At 43.8% G+C, this 25,818-nt stretch overlaps 1 protein-coding gene across 3 annotated transcripts in view; it reads right to left on the bottom strand.

Moving 5' to 3' along the window:
• Positions 1–25,818, bottom strand: part of HDLBP (high density lipoprotein binding protein) — a 56,289-nt gene that overhangs the window by 6,185 nt on the left and 24,286 nt on the right. For 2 of the 3 annotated variants that reach the window (XM_081006597.1, XM_081006598.1), the window contains exons 2-23: positions 24,953–25,017; positions 23,073–23,185; positions 20,480–20,634; positions 19,741–19,956; positions 17,003–17,209; positions 15,257–15,472; positions 14,450–14,656; positions 13,600–13,707; positions 11,826–11,930; positions 11,249–11,327; positions 10,581–10,720; positions 10,203–10,307; positions 8,946–9,059; positions 8,408–8,494; positions 8,140–8,271; positions 6,311–6,529; positions 3,431–3,652; positions 3,087–3,305; positions 2,118–2,256; positions 1,287–1,441; positions 786–890; positions 227–361 (exon numbers count right to left, since the gene is read on the bottom strand). In XM_081006597.1, the coding sequence (XP_080862723.1) occupies positions 227–361; positions 786–890; positions 1,287–1,441; positions 2,118–2,256; positions 3,087–3,305; positions 3,431–3,652; positions 6,311–6,529; positions 8,140–8,271; positions 8,408–8,494; positions 8,946–9,059; positions 10,203–10,307; positions 10,581–10,720; positions 11,249–11,327; positions 11,826–11,930; positions 13,600–13,707; positions 14,450–14,656; positions 15,257–15,472; positions 17,003–17,209; positions 19,741–19,956; positions 20,480–20,634; positions 23,073–23,148 (3,141 nt within the window). In that variant the 5' untranslated portion in view covers positions 23,149–23,185; positions 24,953–25,017. Of the gene's footprint in view, positions 1–226; positions 362–785; positions 891–1,286; positions 1,442–2,117; positions 2,257–3,086; positions 3,306–3,430; positions 3,653–6,310; positions 6,530–8,139; positions 8,272–8,407; positions 8,495–8,945; positions 9,060–10,202; positions 10,308–10,580; positions 10,721–11,248; positions 11,328–11,825; positions 11,931–13,599; positions 13,708–14,449; positions 14,657–15,256; positions 15,473–17,002; positions 17,210–19,740; positions 19,957–20,479; positions 20,635–23,072; positions 23,186–24,952; positions 25,021–25,818 lie in introns of all 3 variants that reach the window. The other variant, XM_081006599.1, reaches the window with a different exon arrangement.

Raw genomic sequence — 25,818 nt, forward strand, 5'->3', positions numbered from 1 at the left:
CCAGAACTACAGAGAGCCACACTCCTCACCTTCCAACATTAGGCATTAAAGCATTGTCTGCATTAACTCATCCTGCTTAAGGCTGCTGACAAGATCCCACAGTCTCTTCCCACAGCACCACTCTTAAATAAAGCAGGACTAAAATACAGATCTTTTAATTGTTTTTAATATGACAAGGCAGCTGGGAGAGACTGACAAATCACAATGGTTCCGGCACAACACATACCCGATCCTCTTGCTCAGCTTGCAGCTCCTTCACCCTCTCAAGAAGTCTGGCCTTGGCACGGTCCAGGTTAGCAGCAAGCCCACTGATAGAGATGATGTCAGACTGAAGCTCTGGGGCAGGGACTTGGATGTTCACCTACAAAAAATTCCAGGCAGCTATCATTATGTCAGGACTGGGCAGTTGTTGTATAGGAGCATCTTTGCAGCCACCCATAACCTTCACAATCAATATTTCTTCAAAGAACTGGAATTCGCAAGTACTTAAAATTGGGGGAGAAAACCCACCCAAAAACACCACCCTTAATGTATCATTCCTGGGTTTATACAGGCTACTTTAGTTCTTTGTAGCACAAAAAAACACTACAATGAACGATAGGAAAGATGTTATTGTACATCTCAGGTGCATGTGCAAGCAGATGGAGGAAAAATTGTGCTTGACCTCTTTAGTGGTCTTAAGACTGTTTCAACATTAGGATAATCAGTAAGAGAGGTATTCGTATTTTGGCCTATCTGTTCTCCAAAGCCCAAAAACGGAAGGAGTCAACAGAGAGCCTGCTCACCTCAAACTCGTCCATCATTTTCCTGATTCCAACGCCCTTCTGACCAATGATGAAACGATGAAGGTCGAAAGGAACTTCTACTTCAATGGTAACTGGAACCAGTGCCTGAAGAGGAAAGGCTGAAATTACACCAGCTGCAGAACTTATAAGCAAAAGAATCACTTTGCCAACAAGTACTTGTCCAGAACCCACCAAGCAAACTCTCACCCCAGCAACACGTGAAGCTGTCAAACCAAAGCCGTAGAGTAAAATAATATTCAAGATACTGAGTGTGGGTAATGTCCCACAGCTAATCACCTCAAGAGGTCAATTATTTACCTTTTCCACTCAGGTCAACATCCTGCTTCTTCAGTGGAAATTATTTAATAGTCAATTAAGCGGTCCCGGGAGCCATGTACAATTAAAAGATCCTTATGAGCAAAATATGGCTGGGCCATTTTACAGCACCTAGTAAGCAAAGCTGTATTTTTTCAGGGCATAGCAGCCAACAAATAATCTTACCTGCAGGGCTTCTTTTGCTGCCTCACACTTCTCTCGACGACCAGAGATTATGATAGTATCACATTTCTTTGGGGAGCCAGGATCTGTTTCTTTGTTCTCCTTCCCTTCTCCACCCTCTTTGCCATTCTCCTGGGCTGGCGACTCTGCAGTGGGAGCTATGATCACAGAGGTGAGAAGAGTGACTACATTTTCAACTGCTTAGCCTGAAGTTGCCGGCTTCTTATCTCCAGGGCACCCAAGGGTATGGATTGTTCTCACTGTAAAATTCCTGGCCTAGGCAGATCATAGAAAAGCCCTGTCTGAAGTGCCACCTATCATTATCCTCTGTTAAAAATGCAACTTCCACACCAAGTTTATATGGTTTCCCAGTAGTGATGCCTGGCTGGCTGACATCTTGGATGTGGCCTACTGCTCATAAATGAACTACAAAGAATTACCCACCTAAATAGTCAGTTCTCAATGTGTGGTGGGATAGCCTTATTTGGAGAGGCACAGAATCATTAAGAGTTTGCCATGTTTTCCTTTCTACCTAGGTTTTTGGTAGACAATTAACCAACTCTGAAAGTGTGCTGCCCTTAAGACAGGTCTGTAGTAAATGGAGGCCACATTTAGCCAATTCCCAAGGCAACACATCTGAGTTTAAGGAAATTGCATTGCATAAAAAAAATAAAAACCTATGAAAAATTGCCATTTCCCTTCTCAAGCACAGTTACAGATTTTCACAGCTCTGAAAGCATCTCAGAAGATATGAGGCACTTTTGTGTTGCTCCCTGCCCCACCCCACCCCCCGCGGGTGCCTGCATTTACTGGCAGGCTTGTAAGATCTCGTACCCACGTTCTCCTCCCGGTCTGGGAATTTGATCTGAACACCATGGTCACGGGTGATCTGCTGGATCCTGGAACCTTTGGGGCCCATAATAGAGCGGTGATACTTCTGAGGAATGGTGCATTCTATTGTCACCTGGGCTTCCTAGGGGGAGGAGAAAATAATTTATTCCTATTTTTATCCCACTTTCCAGATAATGATTGCCTCGCAAAGTAACTAACATCAATTTTAAACTCTACTGGGTGAGATGATCCCTCACTTCCTGTATGTGCTGTTTTAGGGTATGACCTGACCCCACCAGAGCCAATCTCAGGGGGCCCAGCCCTATGGGCAAAAGGACACCCTCCTGCTGATGAGGCTGATGAGGTGAATCCTGCTCAATATTTTCAGAAGATGCGTGTGTTATACCATTTTTATTACTGTGATTTTTATCAACTTCTCACAGTGTCCTTGTGCGGCGTGCCTTCCAATACTGCCAAATGTTCCTTTTAGAATGTCTCTGTTTTCCTTGACAATCTCATCTCTGTCCTTAGGACAGCAAAGTTCTATGGGGTTTTTGGTTATGTATACAATCTGCCAGGATCAGATTGCATGCTGTACTGCATTTATGAATTGTTTGTTTGTTGACTATAATGTGTGCAATAATGGAAGAAAAGTATGACTGCTAGGAAATACATGCCAGGGTTATAAGAAATTAAATCACAAAGAACAGGTTCCTGCACGTCACAGTCAGACTGTTCCAGCAAACCCTTTCTTTACTTTGGCTGCAATTAGAAGGCTATAATTAGTAATTAAGAATTCTTACCTAAAGCTTAGAATCTAAAGAGGCTTGTTTCTCAGGTGTTATGAGAGTTTATGATACACCCAGTTTTTGTTTTTTTTTAATAAATGCTAGACCAAAACAGAAACAAAAACACCTAGACTAGAAAAAAAGTGACCATGGGGAAGAGAGGCTCTCTAACATGGACACTCACCAAGTCATCAATGATCTCCAAGATGCGCTTCTTTGCCGCTTCCACACAGTCCTTTGCTCCTTTAAGGGTGACCTTGTCACTCTGTGTGCCAGGGCGTGGAAAGCTGACCATCACACCCCCATACTCCTCTGCAATGGTCCGTAGCACCTGCCCTTTCCGGATGACAAAGTGCCGGTGATGCTTAGGGTCCACCGTCATGGAATCTTCAATCACATTGTCCTGAAACACACAAGGCATTGTCACTACCTGAAAATTCTCCAGGGCAATGATCTCCCTTAAGTCCACATGTCAACATCAAAAGGTTATCCCTTCATATTGACAAATGAAAAGATCCTTTTCCTCACCAGGTTCTTGATGAGCACTTCCAGCTCCTTCTGGGCCTCTTTGACAGCTTCCTCTGTTCCCATGATAGTAATCAGCTCCTGATCTTTGTCCTCCGAGGTGGGGAAGATAATCCGGGCACCAGTATTATCACGCACCTTGCGAATGTTACCGCCTCCTTTGCCAATAAGGAACTTGTGGTACTCCGGTTTGGCACGCAAGTCCACAGTATAACTCTTTGTTTGCTAAACAGCAGGAATAAACAAAAATAAACGGATCAGGAGGTATTTCTTTACATTCTGGTTGCCATTTCTACTGGAGAAAACTAATATGACAGTCCTACTGAAAAATCTGTGGAGGTTAACAGCTTTGAGATCCAGATGCTCGGAATAAATCAGGTTAAAAGCCCTTTTCAAGGCATGAAAGGTAGGAGTTAAGCAATGTTCATACACAGAAGCAGAACTCTGTTGGCAGGTTTCAGAGCTGCACTATTACAAACGTTCCATCTGTCACAAGCATATTAGCTTGCACAGATGGTCTCTCTCTGCACTGCTCTGGGGTTTTTCATGACACCCCCCGAGCCAAATTCAGTTGGGGGGGGACACGGGGGGGGCACCATTGCACAGGGTTTCTGCTGACACGGTGTGTTAGGTGAATCCTGCCCTGTATACTTAAACAAACAAACAAACACTGCAGTCCAGCAAAAGTCAAATTATCTGTACAAATCATGCTAAATTGAATAAGTTTGCATATAGCTACTTCGCTTGTCACAGGAAATATTCCAATGGCTCTATAAGCAATCCCTCTATGCATGTGCAGCGGGTGCTCGTTAGAGAGGATCACACCCTAAATACAGTGGTGCCCCGCAAGACGAATGCCTCGCAAGACGGAAAACCCGCTAGACGAAAGGGTTTTCCGTTTTGGAGGTGCTTCGCAAAACGAATTTCCTATGTGCTTGCTTCGCAAGACGAAAATGTCTTGCGAGTTCCTGCGGGTTTTTTTTCCTTTCCCCCCCCTTTTTCCCAAGCCGCTAAACCGCTTATCAGCTGATGGCTAAGCCGCTTATCAGCTGATCTTTAAGCCGCTTATCAGCTGATCTTTAAGCCGCTTAACAGCTGATGCTAAGCCGCTTATCAGATGATCTTTAAGCCGCTTAACAGCTGATGCTAAGCCGCTTATCAGCTGATCTCTAAGCCGCTTAACAGCTGATGCTAAGCCGCTTATCAGCTGATCATTAAGCCGCTTATCAGCTGATCTTTAAGCCGGCTAAGCCGCTAATACTGTAGCGCTAAGCCGCTAAACCTCTAATGGGCTTGCTTCGCAAGACGAAAAAACCCGCAAGACGAAGAGACTCGCGGAACGGATTCTTTTCGTCTTGCGAGGCACCACTGTATATGTACAATGAATACTTTTTTAAAGTTAGAATGATAAAACATGGGAAGCTGTTTGACGTAGAGTTAGACCATTAGTCTACCTAGCTCCGTATCATTTACTGTGAGTGGCGGTGGCTCTCCAATGTTTCAGAAACGAGCCCTTTCTTGCCCTATCTGGAGATGCCAGGAACTGACGCTGGAGCCTTTTGCATGCAAAGAAAGTACTCTGCCCCATCGTTTCAGCACTCTTCCACCACACCCTCAAAGGGTGGTACAGAGGAGAGTAGAACCAGAGAAGACTTCTGTTCAAATCTCTGCTTAATCCCTGACACTCACTGTGATCTTGGACAAGACACTTTCTCTCAACTCTTAACCACCCCTGAGAGTTGCTACGAGGGCTACCTTCAACTCCACCAAAGAACGAACTGAGAGCTGCATATGTAGTAAAAGACAAATAAAATGCTTCGTCTGCTAGAAACCAGGAAAGTATGCCAAAGAAAGTGCTTTGAGATTCTGCATTGGCTCTGAATTTCCCTCTAGTGGAGAGACCAGCCTCAGGGCTGCAGACAAATGGAGTGAGACAGTATAGCTAGACAGAGGAGCCCAACAGCAGCTTGCTGTTAAGTAACCTGACAGGGCCAAACGCCCTGCCATTAAATGCAGTGTAGGCAGATTCCACCTGTTCTGCAGATTTAGGACATACTGTTTTCAAAGCAGCACCTAAGAACTTGCACGTAAAGGGTGTTTATTTAGTTAGTAAACAGAGAGAGTCAGTTCTGAGTAGCTCAGGATGAAGCCTGGGCCTGTAAAGTTCCAGGAAGTTGCTCTGAAGGTTCCAAGAGAAGCCAAAATTCCAGACAAGCTGCATATTCTTTCGTACCCAGCTGAGTCTCCAACAGAAGGAAGGAGCAGCTCAAGTTGCCCCCCCCTTCAAGTATAAATATAGTCAGCTGCAATTATTAAAGCAATGATCCCCTGCTCCAAACACCAGACAAAGGGAGCGAGGGAGAACTTTTTCATAGCACAGTAACGTACAATAAATTCTCAATCACCTTTAGCAACCCTGTTGGATTAGCTATCAGCAGGAAGGGGATAAATTTAGGGAGCAGACATATTTTAGTGGCAGAGTAAATGCATTGCATGTCTGATCTTGGCGTCCATAGTTAAATGCCTTTAGGTAGCAGGTCCAGGCAAGACCTATGCCTGAGACCCTGGAGCACTAATTCTAGTTAGAAGAGACCAGGAGTTCTCAAACTTTCTATCCCCAGGGATCACTTGAGAGAGCTGAAAATTTCTAAGGCCCATCAGTCACAATATGACGATATGGGGCACAGCCAGCCACAAAATGGAAGCAGAGTTTGGCATAACAGGCTAGCAACTGCCAACTTTATTTCCTATTAGAAGTTAACCCCCCCTCCCCCGGAAATGTGTAAATTTTTGCCACAGTGATTTCCTTGTGACCACAAATTCAAAGCTTATCCATAGGAACTGTGCCGGCAGCACCTATTTTTCCACATCCACGGTTCCTACCTTCTCTTCTGCCAGTTGTAGGAGCTGTTTCTTGGCCTTTTCAACGTCCTGGGCAGGGCCCCTGATGGTGACTGTATCGCTGCCGGAGCCTTCTGTGGGGAAGTGGATGTGAACCCCACCGCATTCCTCCATGATGGAGCGGATGAAACGACCTTTGGCACCAATGAGCGAGTTGTGCAGCTTGGAAGGGATGGAGACCTCCACCTCTGCAATGTTAGCCTGGGGCAACAGCAAGGGGGCAGGGAGAGGCACGGACAGAAAAGAAGAGGTATTTAGGCTTTCCCCCTCTTCCCTCATACAGAGAAATTGTAGGAAGGCACAAAGAACTCCCTCTCCCCAACTATGTGCTCAGGAAGTCCTCCCACCCCCATTATTTCTTATTCAAAACTAAGATTGACAGAGGGAATCTGGGACACGTGCCAGGAACCAGCTGGATGTGTCAGCAAACGACAGTCACTGACTCCATCAGGCAGCACTACCCCCACAGAAGCATGCCTATGTGCTTCAACACGGAGTTCTAGGGGAGTGTCCTCCTCACAGTAAAAGGAATAGCTATTATTCAGAGATACCTTCATATTAAACCTCAGATCAGATGGATGTAAGTTGAAAAATCCTGCCCTTTCTTCTCTTTTTTACAGAGGTCCCCAATTGAATGCATATTAAATGCACACAGAACAACCTGTTTGGGTTTTTCTTTTCTCAGCTGCTGGTGAAAGTGGCAGAAGGGAAGTGGAGAGAGTAACTGAAGCGTCAATAGCACTTCGCTTAAAACGTACCTCTGCTGCTTTCAAACAAATACCTAAAGAGCTAGCCACAAAATCTGGCCGGCTGCTCAATTTCTGCCTGCCAGCGATGAGAGGAGAGATATGACATGACAATTCTTTTCGCCTGAGAGGTTTCTATTTAAAGTTAAAAGATTTCTGATCCAGTAGCAGGGGGAAAGCAGGCAAGAGGACATCCTGAAAATGCAGGGATGTGAAAGCTACAGTCCTCCAAATGTCTTTAGACTACAACTTTAATTATCCCTCATCACCTTTGGTTATGCTGGTTGGGACCAATGGGACTTGGAGTCAAACAGCAGCATCAGTGGGTTATAGGTCCCCCATCCTTGCGCCAAAGCAATGTGTTTCAGATATACTTTGAGATTTTCGGAATGGAAGAGTTTCTGGCTCTATGTTCATTCTACATGTTTACTGTAGAAGATGTACTATATAAATATATTTATTTTATGGTCAGTCAACAAGGGTTTCCACAGTATATAGTGTTCAGTGGGTTGTTGCTTTTAGTTGTAGCACACACTGTACTAGATGGGGAGGGGAATCCCTTGAGAAAAAGCTTCCACAGAATCTAAACTGCTATGATTCAAGGAGTTAAGAGCAACTCTAAATCAGTAACTGACAGAAACCTCCCACAAAGCCATCACCACAAAATCTCTCTTGCAAATAAACAGTGTGATTATTTCTCAGAACTGCTACCTCTTCAAACTTGACTTCTGGAGTTTACTCCAGAATCCCTTTCCACTTGAGGGTTACTGTAATACAAGCCCAAACATCTTCCCAGCATTGTGACCTTTTGATTATGTGGCTTTTATCAGGAACAGCTGAGGGGCAACCAAAATCTTTTGATTTCTGGATGGCAGTTCACCTGGAATATTTGGTGAGTGATGTCCGATAAAGCCAAAAGGAAAACTAACACACATGCCCCCAAGAAAACCAAGACGTTGCCCAAGAAAGTTGTGGTTTCTCTAAGGAAACGGAATCAATCTGCATGCAACTTTTTTTTACTGAAATTGGTAATAGCCATTATGCTGAAAGGGCTGCTTGTCTTACCAACTCTTTTTGGATGGAGAGAATCCGATTGCGAGCAGCTTCACAGTTGGCTCTTTTCCCTGTAATGATAATTGTCTCTGAATTGCTATTCTCTGCTGGGAGATCAATCTTGGTGCTGCATTCTTCACGGATCTACAGCAAAGACCAAAAAAAAAGTTAAAGGAACAGACATGGCTGCCTCCTGGGCCAAATATCTAACAGGAGGTATCAGAAATACTGAGAAGTAACAAACTACAAGGATAACAAGGAAGAATCAAGGAAGTCTCACCTTTTTGATATTTGCACCTCCTTTCCCAATGATGTTCTTGTGGAATTGTTTGAAGATGGGAACTGAAATGGAGTAGCTGTTTTCAACCTTACAAGAAAGGAAGCATGGATGAATGAATGGAATAAAGAATAGACTCAAAGTTGTATGAGCAAATGTGACTTTACCTATGTTTTACTCATTTCTCTAGTAAAGTCTTCCTTTGCCCACGTGGTTTGAAATCAAGCCACAAAGGAAAAGTGGCAGAGGTTTGAAAGCATTGCCGATCCTCTGACTCACAGTGCCAGCAAACCCCACTTTTGGCAGGGAGCTGTTTTTTTTCCCTGACTCACACTCCATGTCCTAAATTACACCAGCTGATGCACAGGTAAGTGTGGCTTGCAGGAAACAGCTTCATGAGCCAAATGAATAACCCTGCTGGATCTCATTGAGGCGTATATACCGCTGGTTCCCTATGCCTGATTTAGTGGAATGCTTAGCACTAACAAAGCCCCTGTATTTGCAAACCAAACCGAAAGCAGAGGCAGAGATGATCACCTACCAGATCTGCCACCATCTTCTGCATGTACTTTGTGCATTTTTCCACCTCATTTTTGGGTCCTCTAAGTTGGACAATGTCACTCTTGTGTGAAGGATCTGGGAAGTTGATAATAACCTGCAAGAAACAGTTAATCCAAGATATTGTTAAACAGGTTGCTGAGTCCCAGGAGGTTATTTCCATACTGTGGAATTCAAAACTCAGAGTTTTCCTCTGTGCTCCAAGACATGGCCCTATACTAGTTATTGCTATATGACATCATCTTGCTATAGGCGAATTAGCACAATGTAATATGAGTGAGAAGTAGATAAAAGAGAAGGAACAGTAAAACAAAAACCACACTCTGCTGCAATAGTTGGCTAACACCCACAGCCACCCTTTTTTGTATGTGTCTAAAACAGCACCTCCAAACATTATTTCTTAAGAGGCACAGAAAGAAAGAAAGAAAGAAAGAAAGAAAGAAAGAAAGAAAGAAAGAAAGAACCTGGTGGATAGGAGGCTGCTTTACTTTGGACCACTTCAGGCGAGACCCAGTATGCTTTGAACCAAAGACAAAGCCTCACTTTGATTTTCTAAATTATATTATTGATTTCATTTCTATACCGCTTTATATTTTAAAGAAAAAGATCTCAAAGCAGTTTACAGCACATTAAAACATCAATTAAAACAATCCAGAATAAAACATTACTGAAGAAAGTCAAACGTAAAGTTTTGGGTATCTCCTTCCCGCTATGTAAGTCGAAAGAGACAGTGTTGTCTTGACTTCAATGAAAGCCTGTTTTACATTTATGAGGAGAGGGATGTGTCAGAAAAGCATGAAAGAAGGAGCCTCCTACGAACAGTTGAAACTATTTTGAGGGAGGGGGAAAAAACACAGACAGGATGTACCAAATAGGAAATGATTCTGCCAACCTGATGCCTTTTTAAATTTTAAATAAAGAAATATTGGGGCCAAGTGAATGGTCTAGGACATTAGAGTTGCTGCGGAGTGTGAATAGGAAGCCACTAGGGGCTCCATTTAAAAGCACTATGCAACCCCCAATTGCATGGGGGTTCCATTCCTGGTCACCGCATTCATCAGCAGGACGTGCGCAAGACCGCCTTGCCCCACACCCTTTAGGCACTGAAAATGGTGCGAGTGTCAGTGGTCAAATGCATGCTGATCAGGTGCAAGCGGGGAGATGCCTGTAATCAAGTCAATATAAAAATACATTTTAATCTGTCTCTCTGTCGTGTGTGCGTTTCAAAGACTTTTGTTACCTCTGGAAATTTATCCCGGGTATCCCGAATCCGTTCACCCTTCTGCCCAATGATAGTTCTATGGAATTTCTGGTCAATGATCAGGTCCTTTGTGCGTTCATTTTCCTGGGGAGGAAAAATGGGGCGGGAGTCTCCATGATTAAAAGTCCCCATGCTTGAAACACATGTTGTATTTCATTCACACTTGCACAATAGGCAGATCTACCAACCAGTCAAGCTGCAAAGTTTGACAACCCACAAACGTCACCACAATGACGCACCACCCAGGTAGAGAGATAAAACAGAATCGCTTCCCTGGTGTGTGGGAAAGTTTGGCAGGAAGCCTCGCTAGTAGTTAACAGTTCTCTCCTGGACACAGTCCAGTTCTCCATGGCTCACCATACGCGATGCAAGTTCCAGCAGCTCTCTCTTGGCCTCTTGAACTCCCTGAGGGTCTCCTTCAATTCTGATGAGGTTGCTCTTCTCATTGTCTGGAGGGATTCGCACAGACACTTTGTACTGATCCTTAATCCTGTTGACTGCAAATCAAAAAGATTCTGCTAAGAACGCTCGTCCACTGCATATGCTCGGCAATCAAGGCTTCAGAGTTTCAGAACAAGAGGCTTTCTCCTTTAAGGATTACTTGCGCTGTAGGAGACACTGACTTATTCACAGAGGACAAACTAGTAGAGGGGGGAGCGGGATTTCAATGCTTAGTCAACATGATGTTTTAAGAAAGAGACACATATCTTCCCATTGGAAACTGTGTTCAATAGAATAATTAGGAATTGGATGGGATGAGGCATGCAGAGGTTATTTCCCCAAGATTCCCCCCCCCCCCATTTTCTGTTATCTATTCTAACCAGAAACAAACTAAGAAAGTTTCTCAAGAAGAACCTCCCATATTTGCAGAGAGCACATTATTAGTTCTCCAGAACACCTCAGTCCTAGAAACCCAGAAGTATAGCTAGAGACCCAGAGAGATGAGATTGTAAGTTATCTCTAACAGGGACAACAGCAATGCATATTACACACACAGGAAGACACTGAACAAGCATTTAACTCACTGTTGGCTCCACTCTTTCCAATGAGATGTCTGTGGAATTTATGGTCAATATTGATTTCAGTATAATCCATCCGGTTAATCTGCAAAGAGCACGCCACAGTTAGCCAGAATCAGGAGCAAACACATACTCCTCTAGCCGAGGAACAAAGAACAGAAACAGGACAGCAACATCAGCCATGACACAATAGATAACTAGCCACTATTAGATCCAGATGTTCTGTTGAGGAAAGTAGCTCAAGCCTGAGCAAAGAGCACACAGCTTGGGGACACTCAGCAGTTTCACCGTCACTTGACCCAGATTATGTTTCTAACACAGCTCTTTGTTCCCTTTATGGCCATTCCATTGAAAAAAATCAACAGCCTCCTTTTGTCTCCAGAACTGCAGTCCTAAGCACACATACCAGATGTCAACTCCACTGAACTCAGTGCACTTGCTTTGCTATGGAATATAAATTGCATATTTAATCTAAGTAGGAGGACACAATATGAGGCTTGATGGTTTTTAGTGATGGCTTGCATCTGCACCTTCCATTTTGATAAGATGGCCACACAAATCAAACTAGGGCTTCTTAACTCACCAGATCCTTGACCATGCTCTCGATTTGTTCTTGAGCCATGTTGACATCTTCAGTGGGTCCCTCCAGAGTGATTCTATCTTCTCCTTCAGTGAATTCTATGTGAACCTTCCAGTAAGGGAGAAAATTCAGCATCAGCATGAAACTACTGAAGAGGGATCCATGTAATGGCAGGGGAATGAATGTGGCAATATGGCTTTTGCCTGCAAGCGAAGATGCTGCAAGAAACCCCTTGAACTTGTGTTTTCTAAAGATGGGAAGGAGGGGTAGGATCTAGGGAACCAGTTCATGGTTAAAAACATGTGCTGAAGCCTTATTCTAGCCAACTGAAGCTTTGGGTGAAAGACAGTGCCTAGTAGAACAAAGCTTTCTTTGAGGTGGCACTCCATTGGTGGAATTCCCTCCCCAGCCTCATTCAACAAGCATCTACTTGACTAAACCTTAGGCAAAAGCTACCCTCTTTTTACAGATGGTATCACACACTAACAGCTGGTCAGAGCCATTATAGCCAGACATTGGAAAGACGTAGTAGGTGCCAATATTTTATTGTGGTATAATGAAGTGTGGGATATAGGCTTTTTAGAAAAGCTTACATACAAATTAAGAGTTGGAAGAGGACAAAGCAAAACATTTTTTTGTGATATGGGATGTATGGCTTTATTTCATATGTCCATGATGATTCACACAGTTTAAATCTGCACATATTAAAATAATATGTTTGATTCAGTAAAATATACATGACTAAACCGTGCTCCACTTTTTCCACTATGTATATTTCAATGTATCTTGCTCTACTCATCTTTTTAGAAACTGTATAGAATGGCCTTCATCAGTACACTTCAGTTTCTCTGTACAGTACTACCTCTGGTTAAATATGCTTCGAGTTGAGCGCGTTCGAGTTGCGCTCCTCGGCAACCCAGAAGTAACAGAGCGCGTTACTTCCGGGTTTCGCCGCTTGCAGACACTCAAAATGACGTCACGCGCATGCGCAGAAGTGGCGAAAAGCGACACGCGCATGCGCAGACATGCCGTCACTAGTTACGTTTACCTCTAGATGCGAATGGGGCTCCGGAACGGATCCCGTTCGTATCTAGAGGTACCACTGTATTTTGTAACTTTTTGTGTTTTTTATATTCTTATTCTGTATAATTTTCAAAGATGCTCTTTAGTGAACGTTCAGGACAAGGTGCTTCAACGCTGTATTTTCCAATCAAATATTTAATTAATAGGTTATTTACAGAAAACAACTTAGGCATTAGTTGAAAATTATATGCAAACTTTGAGGAGCACTAAGTTTTTTCACTGGCTGTGTTTAGCTGCTGTTTGGCCCTATTTGTGGTGAAATTGTTTGGTTTTTTTACTGTTAAGATAAAAAACACAAAAACACAACCACCACAAATTCAAGTGTCTCTGAAAAGCTGATCCTATCAAAAAGGGTAATGGTGACAAGTGAAATCTGCTTTCTCATTTTCTGTCTTGCTGCCAACTTAATTTCTCCCAATTTCACAAGTGTAGAAGTTACTTGGAATCTCAGGCTCATGTTTCAAAATGCCCCGAAAGTGTGGTAAAAAGCCACAAGGGCTTTCAAGGTTTCAATTTCTCTATTCCTTCTAGGAAGACCAAGATGAGACTCTTTGCAGACTTTGCCCCTCAGACTACAAGTCTGCCTCACAGCTAATGATATATATGTGCACACACACCTTTTGAGACATTGCACTCTAACAATCCCTCAATTCCAACACCAATAGGTGATAATTCACTTTTGAGGTGCTCATACCTTTGGCATTTGCTGGGTGATTTTGGCCAGGTTTTGCCCTTTCTTGCCAATGATGAAACGGTGAAGCCAAGAGGGGGCGGAGACAGAGGAGACTGTGAAACTGTTGGCCTAAAAAAGGACAGTGTTGTTATGAAGAAATTTAAAATTCAATTAGCAATATGCATTAACTGAAACCACTCAGACGCCGGATCACTCTAGTTCCCATCGCAATCCAGTATCCTTAGCTGAAGGATCTTGTCGGGTACCAGACAAGAAGTTGCAGCGTTCAGCAAAACACAACAGCTTAAGAATATTATTATTTTATAACAGCTATCTATTAGCATTTTTATGCAGTATTTGTGAAAGTTTATTATCACATAACAATTGCCCAAGGCCCAACTGTGGCCCTCACCTGAATGCCATGAGGCCCACACTGTTCCTGAATTCAAAGCCCACCCCCCACACTGCACAGCGATTTAGCCCTAGGAATAGCTGAGTGGCACTCCAATAGGAGCTCTCCTCACCTGTTCCCAGCACTAAACAACTGAGTAGCAGGGGGTAAGCACGTGACAGAACCTCCCCATCGCTGGACAGAGAAAGGGTGAAGGCTGTCTGTCTCTTTGTTTATGTGTCTGGGGTAGGGGTGTGGAATCTGTGTCCAGTTAATGCCCGCTGCCACCACCCGCTTCACTCACATGTGCTTCATCCACTGCCCCCCATTTCATGCAGCAAAAAATGTTGTCCCCATTGTTGACTGTAACTGAACACACTATATGCATGCATTCTGAGCCATGCTGCATTCCAGCAATTTAGCAATCCTAACAAACGTACTGACTACCAGAAAGGCCTAGCTGCGTGGCAACCTGGTTACCTTGGCATAGACTTCAGTCAGTGCCTGCCCAAGCTTTTCAGGTTCGCCACGTAGTATCACAGTCTCTGAGCTGCTGTCTGTGGGTGGTATCTCGACCGAGACTCCAGTTTTCTCCAAGATCTCCTGCAGGGAGTTCCCTTTGGGACCGATGACGTACTTATGCTGGGACTTCTTCACCTCCACAGCAATGGTGGTAGTCTTCTTCTTCTGTAGGGAGAAAGGAGTTAGGGCATCAGTAATAAGGGCTAGGGAAAAAGAAAGGGGGTGCGTTGGGGAAGTCACCAGTCAATCTCTAGGATTAGAAATGGGGCAGACCAGAAAAGGAAACTTGTCTGTGTGTGCTCTAAAAGGAAGGGCTGGATTTTCAAACAAACAAACAAACAAACAAACAAACAAACAAACCATGAAATATGCTAAGACCACAAGCCATCTTCTCTGTCTTTTTATATAGGAAAGACACAGAAAGAGCACATCTGTGAGCAGTTCAGTCCGCCATAAAGGCTTCCTGTGGTTTTGCTTCAGCTACGACTTTAAATACAGCTACATAATCTTGATTAGCTAATCAAGCCATCAGTGGATCTGTGTTTGTGCATAAGTTCCAGTGAGCAAGTCTCATGATTCTGTAGGTAGTGTGCTCTCCTGGCGAGCATCTGTCGCAAGCTGCTAGGAGAATGAGAACACTATACGTCTGTCCCAATTCACATTTGTGGAGGTGAAGGGAAGAGCACCCCACAAATCAGAGGGAAAAGACAGCCCAGTGCTGGTCTGTGCAATGTGGCACTGCTCAGAGACCACGAAGAACCTTACCTTCTCCTCGTAGATCTTCTTAACACAAGCAACTGCTTGGGCCAGCTGCTCCTTTTCTCCAGTGAAGACTATCTCCGTTCTGTTGACGCTGGGAGGTGGGATGTTTATGCGTGTCCCTGTCTCCTGCATGATCTCACCAACCAGCTTGTTGAAAGGGCCAGCAATGAAGGGATGATATACCTTCTCCACCTCCAACCTTTCAACTGCACGCTTATCCTGGGAAATAAAGCAATATGTGCACGTTCTATTGTTTTTCCTACACAGCAAAGCCTAATATTGAGAGGAAAGAAGTATTCCAAGCAGATGTTACCAAAGGATGTCAAGCCTACAGGAATTTCACTGAAATTCCTATACTCCTTAGTGTGAAGCTCTTGAGACTGATGTTCACATGCCTCCAGCTTTTCCTGAAACATTACTCCTCCCTTCCCCAAAAGTGGCACCTTGGATAACCTGACCGGGCTGCAGACATGTGGCTTGTTAAAAGCAGAGCCTGGATCAGCATGGTTATTAGAAGTGCTGTGGAGTGTGGGATAAAGGAAGGACATTGAAGGCAGAGGGAATTCAAAACAAGACTCCAGAAGAACAAGGAACAGAGTGGGGTGCGGGAAGACTATTATATGATACAGTTCACCGAGATTGCTGCATCAGTGTTTATTCTTAACTGTCCACGTAATCCCCAAATATATGGGGAATGGAATAGGGGACTTGGTTTGGTTTCGGACAGTCTATGGGCAGCATTGCATGTGCAGTGGTTGAAAGTGCAGATGCAATTCATCTGGAAAGGCAACTGAAATAACCAAAAAGCCTAGGAGGTTAAGGATGATCTCCTTATTCCAGAGAACCCAACTCAAGAGTAACCTGTTTCCCAGAAACCCTCCAATTGTCTAACCAGCCTCATGCCTTAGGGCCGCTCTACATATTGATGACTGTTGTGGGAAAAATGGGTGTGTTATATGTGCATTTCCTGGAGTTGTCATCAAAAGGTGGTGCCACCTAGAGTTTAACCCACAACTATTTGGATGCAGGTCGCTTCTCAGCATGATTGGACCTGCACATTCCATATACATGGCAGGTAGTAGAGAATAGCATATAGAGTCTTGGGCTGCAACCTGAATCCAATTCACCCTTAAGGCTTTGGGGAGCCACCATTGCACCTGCTGCCTGGCTGCTCACTCTAGCCATGGGGTGGGAGGCAAGATGCTCAGGCAGTCTTGCTCAGGTCTCACAGCTGATCTGGCCTACCATCAGTGCTTGTATGCCCCTTTGCAGATAGCATCCCCACCAGTTCAAAGCCTCAGAATGAGGTGTTCCAAGGGCAGGGAGGGTGGGGACTGAGCCACATAAGGATCCCTGTTTGGTCCAGACAGCATCCGTCCCAGTCCAGACCTGATCACTGTGCTGATGAAAGAGGCACTTGGATTGTTCTGCCCAATCCTACATAGCTTCATATACAAAACATCTTGGTGCTCTGTTTACCCAGAAGTCCAAATGATGTTAATGGAGCTTATTTTTCAGATGTGCATGTTTAGGGCCATAGATTTTAACCGCCTGGAAGAGCAGAACAGCAGTACCTGTAATGTCTTATTTGCTCAGTATAGTTGCTTATAAAACTACCCAATCTGGGAGGTGCTGTTCTGGTCTGCAGAGGCCAAGACTAAGTCAGCTTGTCTTAAAAGTACACCCCTCAGAAAAGGCGTCACGGCAGCAATGTTCCTCAGAAGCAGTAAAGGTGGGAAGGCTGCTTACCTGCTCAGCAGAGATCAGCAGGATCTCATGCCGCGCCTTCTCAATCCCTTCCTTGGTGCCGGTGATCTTGATCTGGTTGCTGGGGTCATCCGGGCGGGGGATCTGGATCTTAGTGGCAGTTTTGAGCTCAAGGTCCTGCAACTTCTCTCCACTTTTGCCAATGACAAAGCGATGATGCTCCTTAGGAATGGGCACCGTTGCTGAAGCCTACAACAGACATCAAGATGCGGGATGAAGCTGCAGGCCAGTTCCATGACACGGATGTGTCTCTATCACCTTAAGGCAGGGATGAGAAAACCTGTAGCCCTCGGCCTAATTTCATGCAGAAGTGAGGGGAGAGGAGGAGAAGGAAGTTGAAATGGATGGTACAATGGAAGGAGGAGGAATAAACCCTCAGCAACTGATCGATAGAGATTTCTGTAAAGAGCTATATGCTTCTCTCCCGGCAGACTGCTGTGTGGGGGAGTGTGTCTGCCCACCACTAGCACCCGACAACTTATCGCCAAGAGAAAATGGCTGTTTTTTTTCTCTCTCTCTCTCGCCATTCCAGCCCTAAAGGTTGGGTTGGCCAATCCAACAGAGCTGTTGTGCCTTGAATGCCATAATGGAGGACAGAATTTCAGCAGTGCAATTTCGTCCACCATATGCAAGAGGAAGTGGCGGCGGCGGGGACTGTGCATGTCCATGTTCACTACTGTATACAACTATCAGAGATAAGAGGTGTTTATCCAGCAGAATCAAGTAATAAAGAGATTTGCATGAACTGTACTACTTGAGGTTTCAGGTAGAAAAGCTCTCTGTCTACTGGCATCAGGCAGGCACGTTTGCTGAGATCGTTTCAGTGCCTACTTAAATCATTTTTTGTTTAGGCAAGCCTATCCAGACACATAGATGCTGAAAAATTACAATCTTTTACTTATTAATTATTGATCATTCCAATATTTCTGGTAAACCACTTAGAGGTACCTACATTTGTTTTTTAAAAAAATATGTTTGACTGCTTCCCCAAATTAAGAAAAATAAAAGCCCCTGCCAAGTTCTCTCAGGCACACATTCTGTCCACTCAGCTTTATTAAGACTCAACCTAGCCTTCTCCCTCCCTAACATAGCATTTCATTCAGTAAAGTTATGTGGGTAGGCGAGTGACGGTGGAAGGAAGCATTCAGCCGTGCAGACTCCCATCTTCATTTAAATTTCTCAATCTTCATTGGAACAAAAGACTCCCAGCTGCAGTGTGAATTGGAAACACTTCAGAACAAGCTCAACCACTCAGACTAGCCTGACTGTATGATCTCTAGACTCTAATGTTATAACACAGATTAATCATAATTATGTTGAACATACCCCTCAAGCTATTTCCTATGTCCTTTCTGAACCTATTAAATTTTAGATAGAATGGGATATTAGTATTTCCTTTGGTGGAGGGCATAATGCCCAAGTAAGAGTTTTCCATTGCCAGAGGGGCTTATGGGATAAATCAGGATGCTCTAAAGCCCTGACCAAGTCCCACTCGAAAACTTAGTCATGGTGTCACAAATACAGAGAGTTAGTTCAAGGTTCTCATTTATCCAAACACAGAAGTTCTCAACTGCAAGCTAAATTCTGGTGGTTGGCAGACAGGCTACAGAAGAGTTGAGAATATATGTACTTGCCCATGCACCCACTTTCTCTTTCCTGGTGATGGAGTCAGAGCTCTGCCCATGATTTTCATAGCAGGATTTCAGACCAGGCAGGAAAAAATAGGTCACTTAATGTCACTGTGATATCAAGTGAGTGGCCATGCCAACCTGTCAAAATTTGGCCCACAGTGTGTATGGAGATAAGGGTCTGGCCCCAGCCAGCCAATTCTAGCTCCCTACCAGTTTTAGCCAGTTACAAATTCACAAGACAATCCATCGTCTTATACTATAACTGCTATGTTTAATCAGCTACCTTTGAGGCACTTCACACACCTACCAAAACCTTTTGACAGATGTCTTCATGATCACCCCATCTACATATTTACTGACATCCCACTTTTTTCTAAACACAATCCATTCTAAACTGGCTCATAGAATTCTTTGGGCCATCTAGTCCAAGCCAAGTCTAGTACTTTAGTACTTAATTAGCCAACAGCTTAGGGCCAATGGGCATTAGCCACCTTAAGGGATGCAACACCCACCACAAAATGATGTAGGGGACTCAGTCCACTTTCTCTTGCCAAGGGAGTAAGAGGGTTGGATGCTGTTCTGCCCATCACTCATGCCTTGCCTCTCTTAAGGTAGCTGTAGCATCTCTCCTCTAATGTTGCCAAGTGCTTTGCCACAGAAAGTAGTGGGGAAGAGATCCCAATTTCAATGTATTCCCCCCACCCACTCCTCAGGGAGCACTGAGCTTTTGGAAGAAAAAACTTTGGAGAGTACATAGTGCTACTGTTCACCATAAAAATCGATCCCATTGTACCTCGTTAACACCCATGAATGCACCATCTATAACAATCACCAGGTTCTGGCTTCTGGAGAGATTACTTGCCTAACATTGGCTGCTAGAAAAGTATGTGGGGAGGCCATGGTTAATTAAACTGCAATTAGCTTTTGAAGCTCAGTTGAAAACACATGGCATCACTCCAGTGACCTTCCATGCACTTAAGATGCACTGCAAAGGTGAGCTGGCCTACTAAAATCTATGTTTGCTTTTATGAGCACCCGCACCTTGAGGAAGGTCACGCAGTGGGAAGAGGAGAGAACCAAGTCGCTCACCTGTGTCTGAAGCTGAGCTACGATCTTCTTTCGAGCCTTCATCACTGCTTCTAGCTTGCCAGAGACCATGATCGAGAGTCCCTGATCCTTTGCGAGAGACAGCTCCAGGTGAGCTCCCGTCTTCTGCATGATGTCCAAGCAGATTTTGGCCTGCTCCCCTTCCCCAAACTGGTTCATGTCCTTGTATTTCCTCTCTTCCAGCGGCACATGGAACACCTGCTCAGGTAAAAGGAAGTTTTGTTCAACTTAGAACAATGGTAAATTTACTCCCCTTTTGCAGATGAGCAGAGACACTTCTGCTGTAACAAGACACTTAAGCACTCAACTGATAAATACATACTGGGCACAACCCTCCATGATGTGATTAAGTGAACCCTTAGATTTCAACACAAAAGGATACTTAACTTTTAGAGTGGAGGCTACTTTTGGAGGTCAGCTACCCTGACCACTCCTTTAGTTTATCACAGGATTAATGTAGCATTCAGGGCTCTGATGTCACTAACTGAGTAAGATCAGTATCCGGGAATGCCTCAGACTACACTGACAGAATTCTCCAAAAACTGATTGATCAAGCAAATGCCGTCCTGCTCCAAATAGTCTTTAAGCTAGCTCTTTATTGCAACACTTTCTCCCCTGCAACAACATGCTGGGGGGCTACTGAAAAGCGTTTGTCTTCAAAGCTTACAGTAGAAAACCAAGTGTTGGGTAAAAGAGGAGGGAAATACTCTTTTGTACTGACCTGAGTGATGACAGAAGCCTTGATTGGTCGGATTTTACTCCAGGCACCAGCAGGTTCCTGGGCTGGCTCCAAACATGCTGCTTTCTCGGGGAGAGGAGGGAAGGCATCCTTGTAAGTTGGAGGGTCATTTTCTTCTTCAGCATTTAAAGCTGCAACTAGAGTTGAGCAAGCAAAGAAACAATGAAGGATTTCATACACAAATAGTGCTCACCCTGCTGATTTCCAAACATGCTCGAGTTCAGCGGCAGAAAACAAAGGCCACAACTTTTAAAAGCAATGATTGAAACCACCAAACAAAATTAAGCAGCTTTCTCTTTGGTAAACCACCAGTGGTTGTTTCTGTCTATCAAGCGATTAGGAAACCTTTATCTTTTGTGGAAATCAGAGTTAATATTGACATTTAACACACATGCCCTGGACCCTCACCACCCTTTTTCTTATTGCAGCCAATGGAATTATGGGATGCAGGTTTGGCATGAAGAACAAGTGGATGATCAGTTCAGTCACCTCTAGTGTCAGAATGACCCCGCCTGAGAGTTAATTCCAAACTATTGACACTGGCTGTTGTGTAGCCGACCTCTTAACAACTTGCTGAATTGGCAAATTATTTTCTTATTGAGAAAGGGAGGACCAGCAGCTAACTGATCTTCCTCTGCTTCTTTTGTTAATGTTTTACTTGGGAGGTAGGACATATTTTGCTTACAGGCTGACCCATTGATGCTGCTTGACTTCAAGGAGCCCTTGGTCATCTATAAAATTCATTTCGGCAATTTTCACACGGCTTCATGCAACGACTTGGCAGTCCCTTGACAAACTAAACTGACCTGGTACCTGATCACGCTTATTAAACCCCATTCATTATTCAATTTACACCTGCCTATTACTTACACTACCTTGTGACAAAATAGTAAGATACTATTCTCTTGATAAGAGCAGCTAACAGGATTGTATGGAAGAATGATTAAACACGGTAAAGTTAAGCAGTGTTGGCTGCTGCCCATATATTGTAACTTGCTCAACACAGCACTATGAAGGACAGAGAAGAACAAATATTTAATCGTTTTGGTGGTTGTGATAAGGCTTCCAATATAGAAAAATAGGATTAAGAAAGTCCAAAAGATCGTTTAGCTCACCTCCTGATTAACCTAGCATTAACCCATGTGATGAAGTGTATATAAATACACCACATGGAGAGAGGGTGCACATTAAGGAACAGCTTGACAGAATGAAAAGAACTAGGAGAAAGAACCTGCAGGTCAGACAACTCGTACAGTGGTACCTCGGGTTAAGTACTTAATTCGTTCCGGAGGTTCGTTCTTAACCTGAAACTGTTCTTAACCTGAAGCAACACTTTAGCTAATGGGGCCTCCTGCTGCCACTGCGCCGCCACTGCACGATTTCTGTTCTCACGCTGAAGCAAAGTTCTTAACCCGAGGTACTATTTCTGGATTAGCGGAGTCTGTAACCTGAAGCGTATGTAACCTGAAGCGTATGTAACCCGAGGTACCACTGTATTCTGAACCTCTCTTACCCTTGTATTTTGTTGTTAGCCCTTTGCCACAGCAGTATCAAACTTACTGTCTCATTCAAGCAACAAAGACCCCAGGAAGGCCAGCTTGCACTCCCTCCTACAACAGGGGTGGGGAAACCTTCTTCAGCCTGAGAACTGCATTCTACTTGACCAACTCTATGGTAGCTTGGCCAACCCTCCATCACCAAAAGGAGTATGGTCAAGGAATAAGTGGGCGAGGCCACACACACACAATATCTAAACAAACACACGCCTTGTAAAAGGTTTAAATGCTTTCACACCCCAGCTGAACCCTCTGGGAAGGTTCTCCCACTATAATTAGACTAGAAAAGGCCTTATTAGAAGGCTTCCCCCCTAGCCTAAATATGGTGCAAGGGGCATTTCTGGAGGTATGTTAACTCTTCCTTCCCCAGCTGTAACCCCCACCCCCTTCTGTGCCACAATTAGGCTTGAAAAAAGCTTTCTCAGGGAGAGAGGGGAAGTAGGAAAAGCAGCAGATGTTGAGGGCTGGGTAGGGAGGCCTCAAGGGCCACATCCAGCCCTCAGGCTAGTGGCTCCCCAGCAAACAGTGTTAGAAACTGAGATATGAAAGCTAGGAGCTAAATGGCACCTTGAAGCTAGGTTCTGGGTGCAACAACGGAATGTCTATGCACTCTTTTCTTATAACAAGAATACAAAGCTGAAAATGAATGAACCGTAGCTAAAATATTATGTTCATTTTTCACATGATCTAGTCCTTCCCCTGCCCACCCCCCTAATATTCTTAAGAGGGTCTCTTATCCAGTCTTCAGAGAGTAGCTGGAAGTGGGGAAGCAGAAAAAGGTCCTCCTTTCCTTCCACTCTGCAGTTTTATTCTGAAATCTATGGCGCAGTACTGCGCCCAGAGCTCAGAAAATGCGTGCACTAAAGAAATCCCCGGTCGCAAAATGTGCCTAGAACAATGGGAGTTTTGAACACTGCCAGCAAAGTAATATTTGAGTATGTAGTAGAAGCTGAATATGCCACTTTCATGCAGAAGTTATCAAAAAGGGATTTTCCAGTAGCCTTGCCTTGCAGTCTTACCTTTCACTTGCTGCTGAGCAAGGCCGCTGCGATGTTCAGCAAAGCTCTCCTGGGTCAAAACTGCCACGGAGCTCATGGTCGATTTCCCACCCACGCACAATCCGGGTATGCCACTGGTAGCGCAAAAGGGGAAACACCGTAATAATTACTAGCAGGATGCATTTAAATAGGGAGGGGAAGCAGAAGTGGCGTGACTGGCCACTTGCCTGGCACAAGCTGAAATTGTCCCTAGCTGAGCACCTCTTCCTAGCCACAACTATTTCTCCTACGGCTGTAAGCAGTGCCTTTCTTCCCAGCCAGCCTGGAAAAACACTGATCCACTGCTTTCGCTGCTGCATGGTATTACTTCAGTTATTCCTTTGAGGCTGGGAAAGGTGGCTGCAAAAGCACTTATTCCCCCTCTAGAAGCAACAGCAACATGCCCACCGCCTCCTCAAGCAGCCTTAAACATCAGTGACAGTAAGCTGCACTAATATGAGGAGCTGTCGGTTGAATTTTTAACATTACAAAATATAAAATGATAAGATGTTATCTTGGGAAATTGTTGACTAAATCAGTCTGCCTTTGCTGCATCTGCCACAAATAGTGGGCTATTATAGATGTAACTCTAGTCCTCTTCACATGCAACCTCAGCACGTATTTTTACACATTGTAGGGCAGAGAAGTGAACATTAGCCTTATATGCTCCCCCCTAATACACAGAACCTTCAATATGACCAGAACCTAAATCAGGGATTTAGGTGCATCAACATTACTTCACACGCAGGGTTTAGTTCCTTTACCAGTCTGACAGCAACAGCCAATTCTAGATATGTTAGAATAAATAGAGCAGCCTGATTTCTTTGAAAGAGCAATCTAGCCAATAATCACTTTGCGATTGTCAGAAAGTAAAGAATACCTGGAGGTGGGGACATATAACCCCAACCATCTAGGTTAACTGGGCATGTGCAAAACTCTCTAGCACTATTCTGAATGCAGTTATACAAAGTTAGCCTTCAACTGTCTCAGAGAACAAGTTAATTGTGTGCCATGTTAAAGGTACTTACTTTTTAGCCCTGCTGCCTCTTAATTATAAGAATTAGGAAACAATTTGTGAGAAAGGGAACATAATCTATTTTCACTTTATCTACACAATTGTAAACCTCTTTTCTGTCCCCCTTAATTATCTTGTTTCGGAGCTAATCTAGGTATTTTAAGCATTTACACAGAATTTCTCCCCTTAATTGTTTTATCACTTTTTCTACTTTTAACTTCAGTATTATTGTTATGAGGAGATGGGAATATTCAAGGTACGGGTTTAGCAAGAAACACTATTTTTTCCCTTTCCTTCTTACTGGAACACTAGAAACAATAATTCTTAAAAGCAGCAGCAGCAGATGAAGTTCATTCCGCATTGGGCTATCGTTTCCTTTTAAAATACCAGCTTTAAGTGCAAGCATGCATGCGCGCGCACACACCTTGAAGAACCATTCTTTGTTACAGGTAATTGCAGGAGTATTTCAGGTAAGTCATGTGAAATCTATGAATAATTAATGGGCAATACTACTAAAAACAAGGGTGGTAGTGAACTTAATAGCTTTGCTAGTGCAACAGGATTTCCCCCTCTCTTGTCCCCCTGCAACACCCCCAAACTGCTCACAAGGGTAAGGGGAGACTGCCAGAACAGATTGCATGGGTAAAAGCCAAAAGATTTATACTATCTGAAGAGAAACCAGATTGCATGGGTGGGGGGAGGTGGAGAACGTTCCATTGAGCAAAGAGAAAACCTTTCACGGGTTGAATTTTTTTAGCGCTATGCTGAATACAACTCCTAGCATTCAATAGGACCATGGGCCAGAAGTCTGACATACAAACTTAACCACATAGATCTGTAAACTTACCAGCTAAATGGTCAGTAGCCAGAAAGTCCGTCCTGTGAGCTGCCTGTTTGTCAGCCTGCCAGCTTCTGCTTTGGGGAAAGAAAGAAACAATAGTTATTCTGCTCTAAGAGTGCTAAAATTCCTTGAAATCACAATACAGTTTTCATGAGTTTGAAAATCACTCAGGTAAACCTGAATCAGGATCCGAAGTGCAAATTATTATTTTTCAATAATTAATTTGCAACCTGCCTTGCAACAAGTGTACTTCCCCACAAAAAGCAAAACACAGAACAGACAAGTAAACAATTTAAAATCAACACACAAAAGGAGGAGGAAACGTCACTGTTCATATCCACATTTCAGCACATTCTTAACCCACTCATCCACATATAATCTGAATGCTGAACATAATGAATCTATACAATCAAAGGTTATACCAGCAACACTTAGTATTTTATTTCTAGAAAAATAAAAAATTGTACTAGCATTTTGGGTGCAACAGCACAGCAAAGTGTTCTGCGTCATCCAAATAATCTCATCAATTTCAACTGCAAACAGTAATTTAAGATTTCCTATGGACTTTGGGCTTAACTGCCTGTCCATTCTCCAGCACAAAACTACCCAACGTAATTTTAGGCTAAGAAACAGTAAATGAATAGCAGATGTAAGATATGAATTTGAAGTTTCATGGCTGTAAAAGCATCTCCAACTGGGTGACACACAGAGAAACTAACAGATTAAAAACCTGCCAAGAAAACGGACATCAGTCAGAAGATAGGAATGTAGTTTAGTGGAGCCTGGGTAAAACATGCACTTTCTTACAATCAGAGGCTGAGAAAAGTACAGTTTTATTAAATCAGCTCCTGGCAATTCTAAGCTCTGATATG

Source organism: Podarcis pityusensis (assembly GCF_964106645.2).
Source record: "Podarcis pityusensis genome assembly, chromosome: 5".
In the NCBI taxonomy this organism is placed as follows: Eukaryota; Metazoa; Chordata; class Lepidosauria; order Squamata; family Lacertidae; genus Podarcis; species Podarcis pityusensis.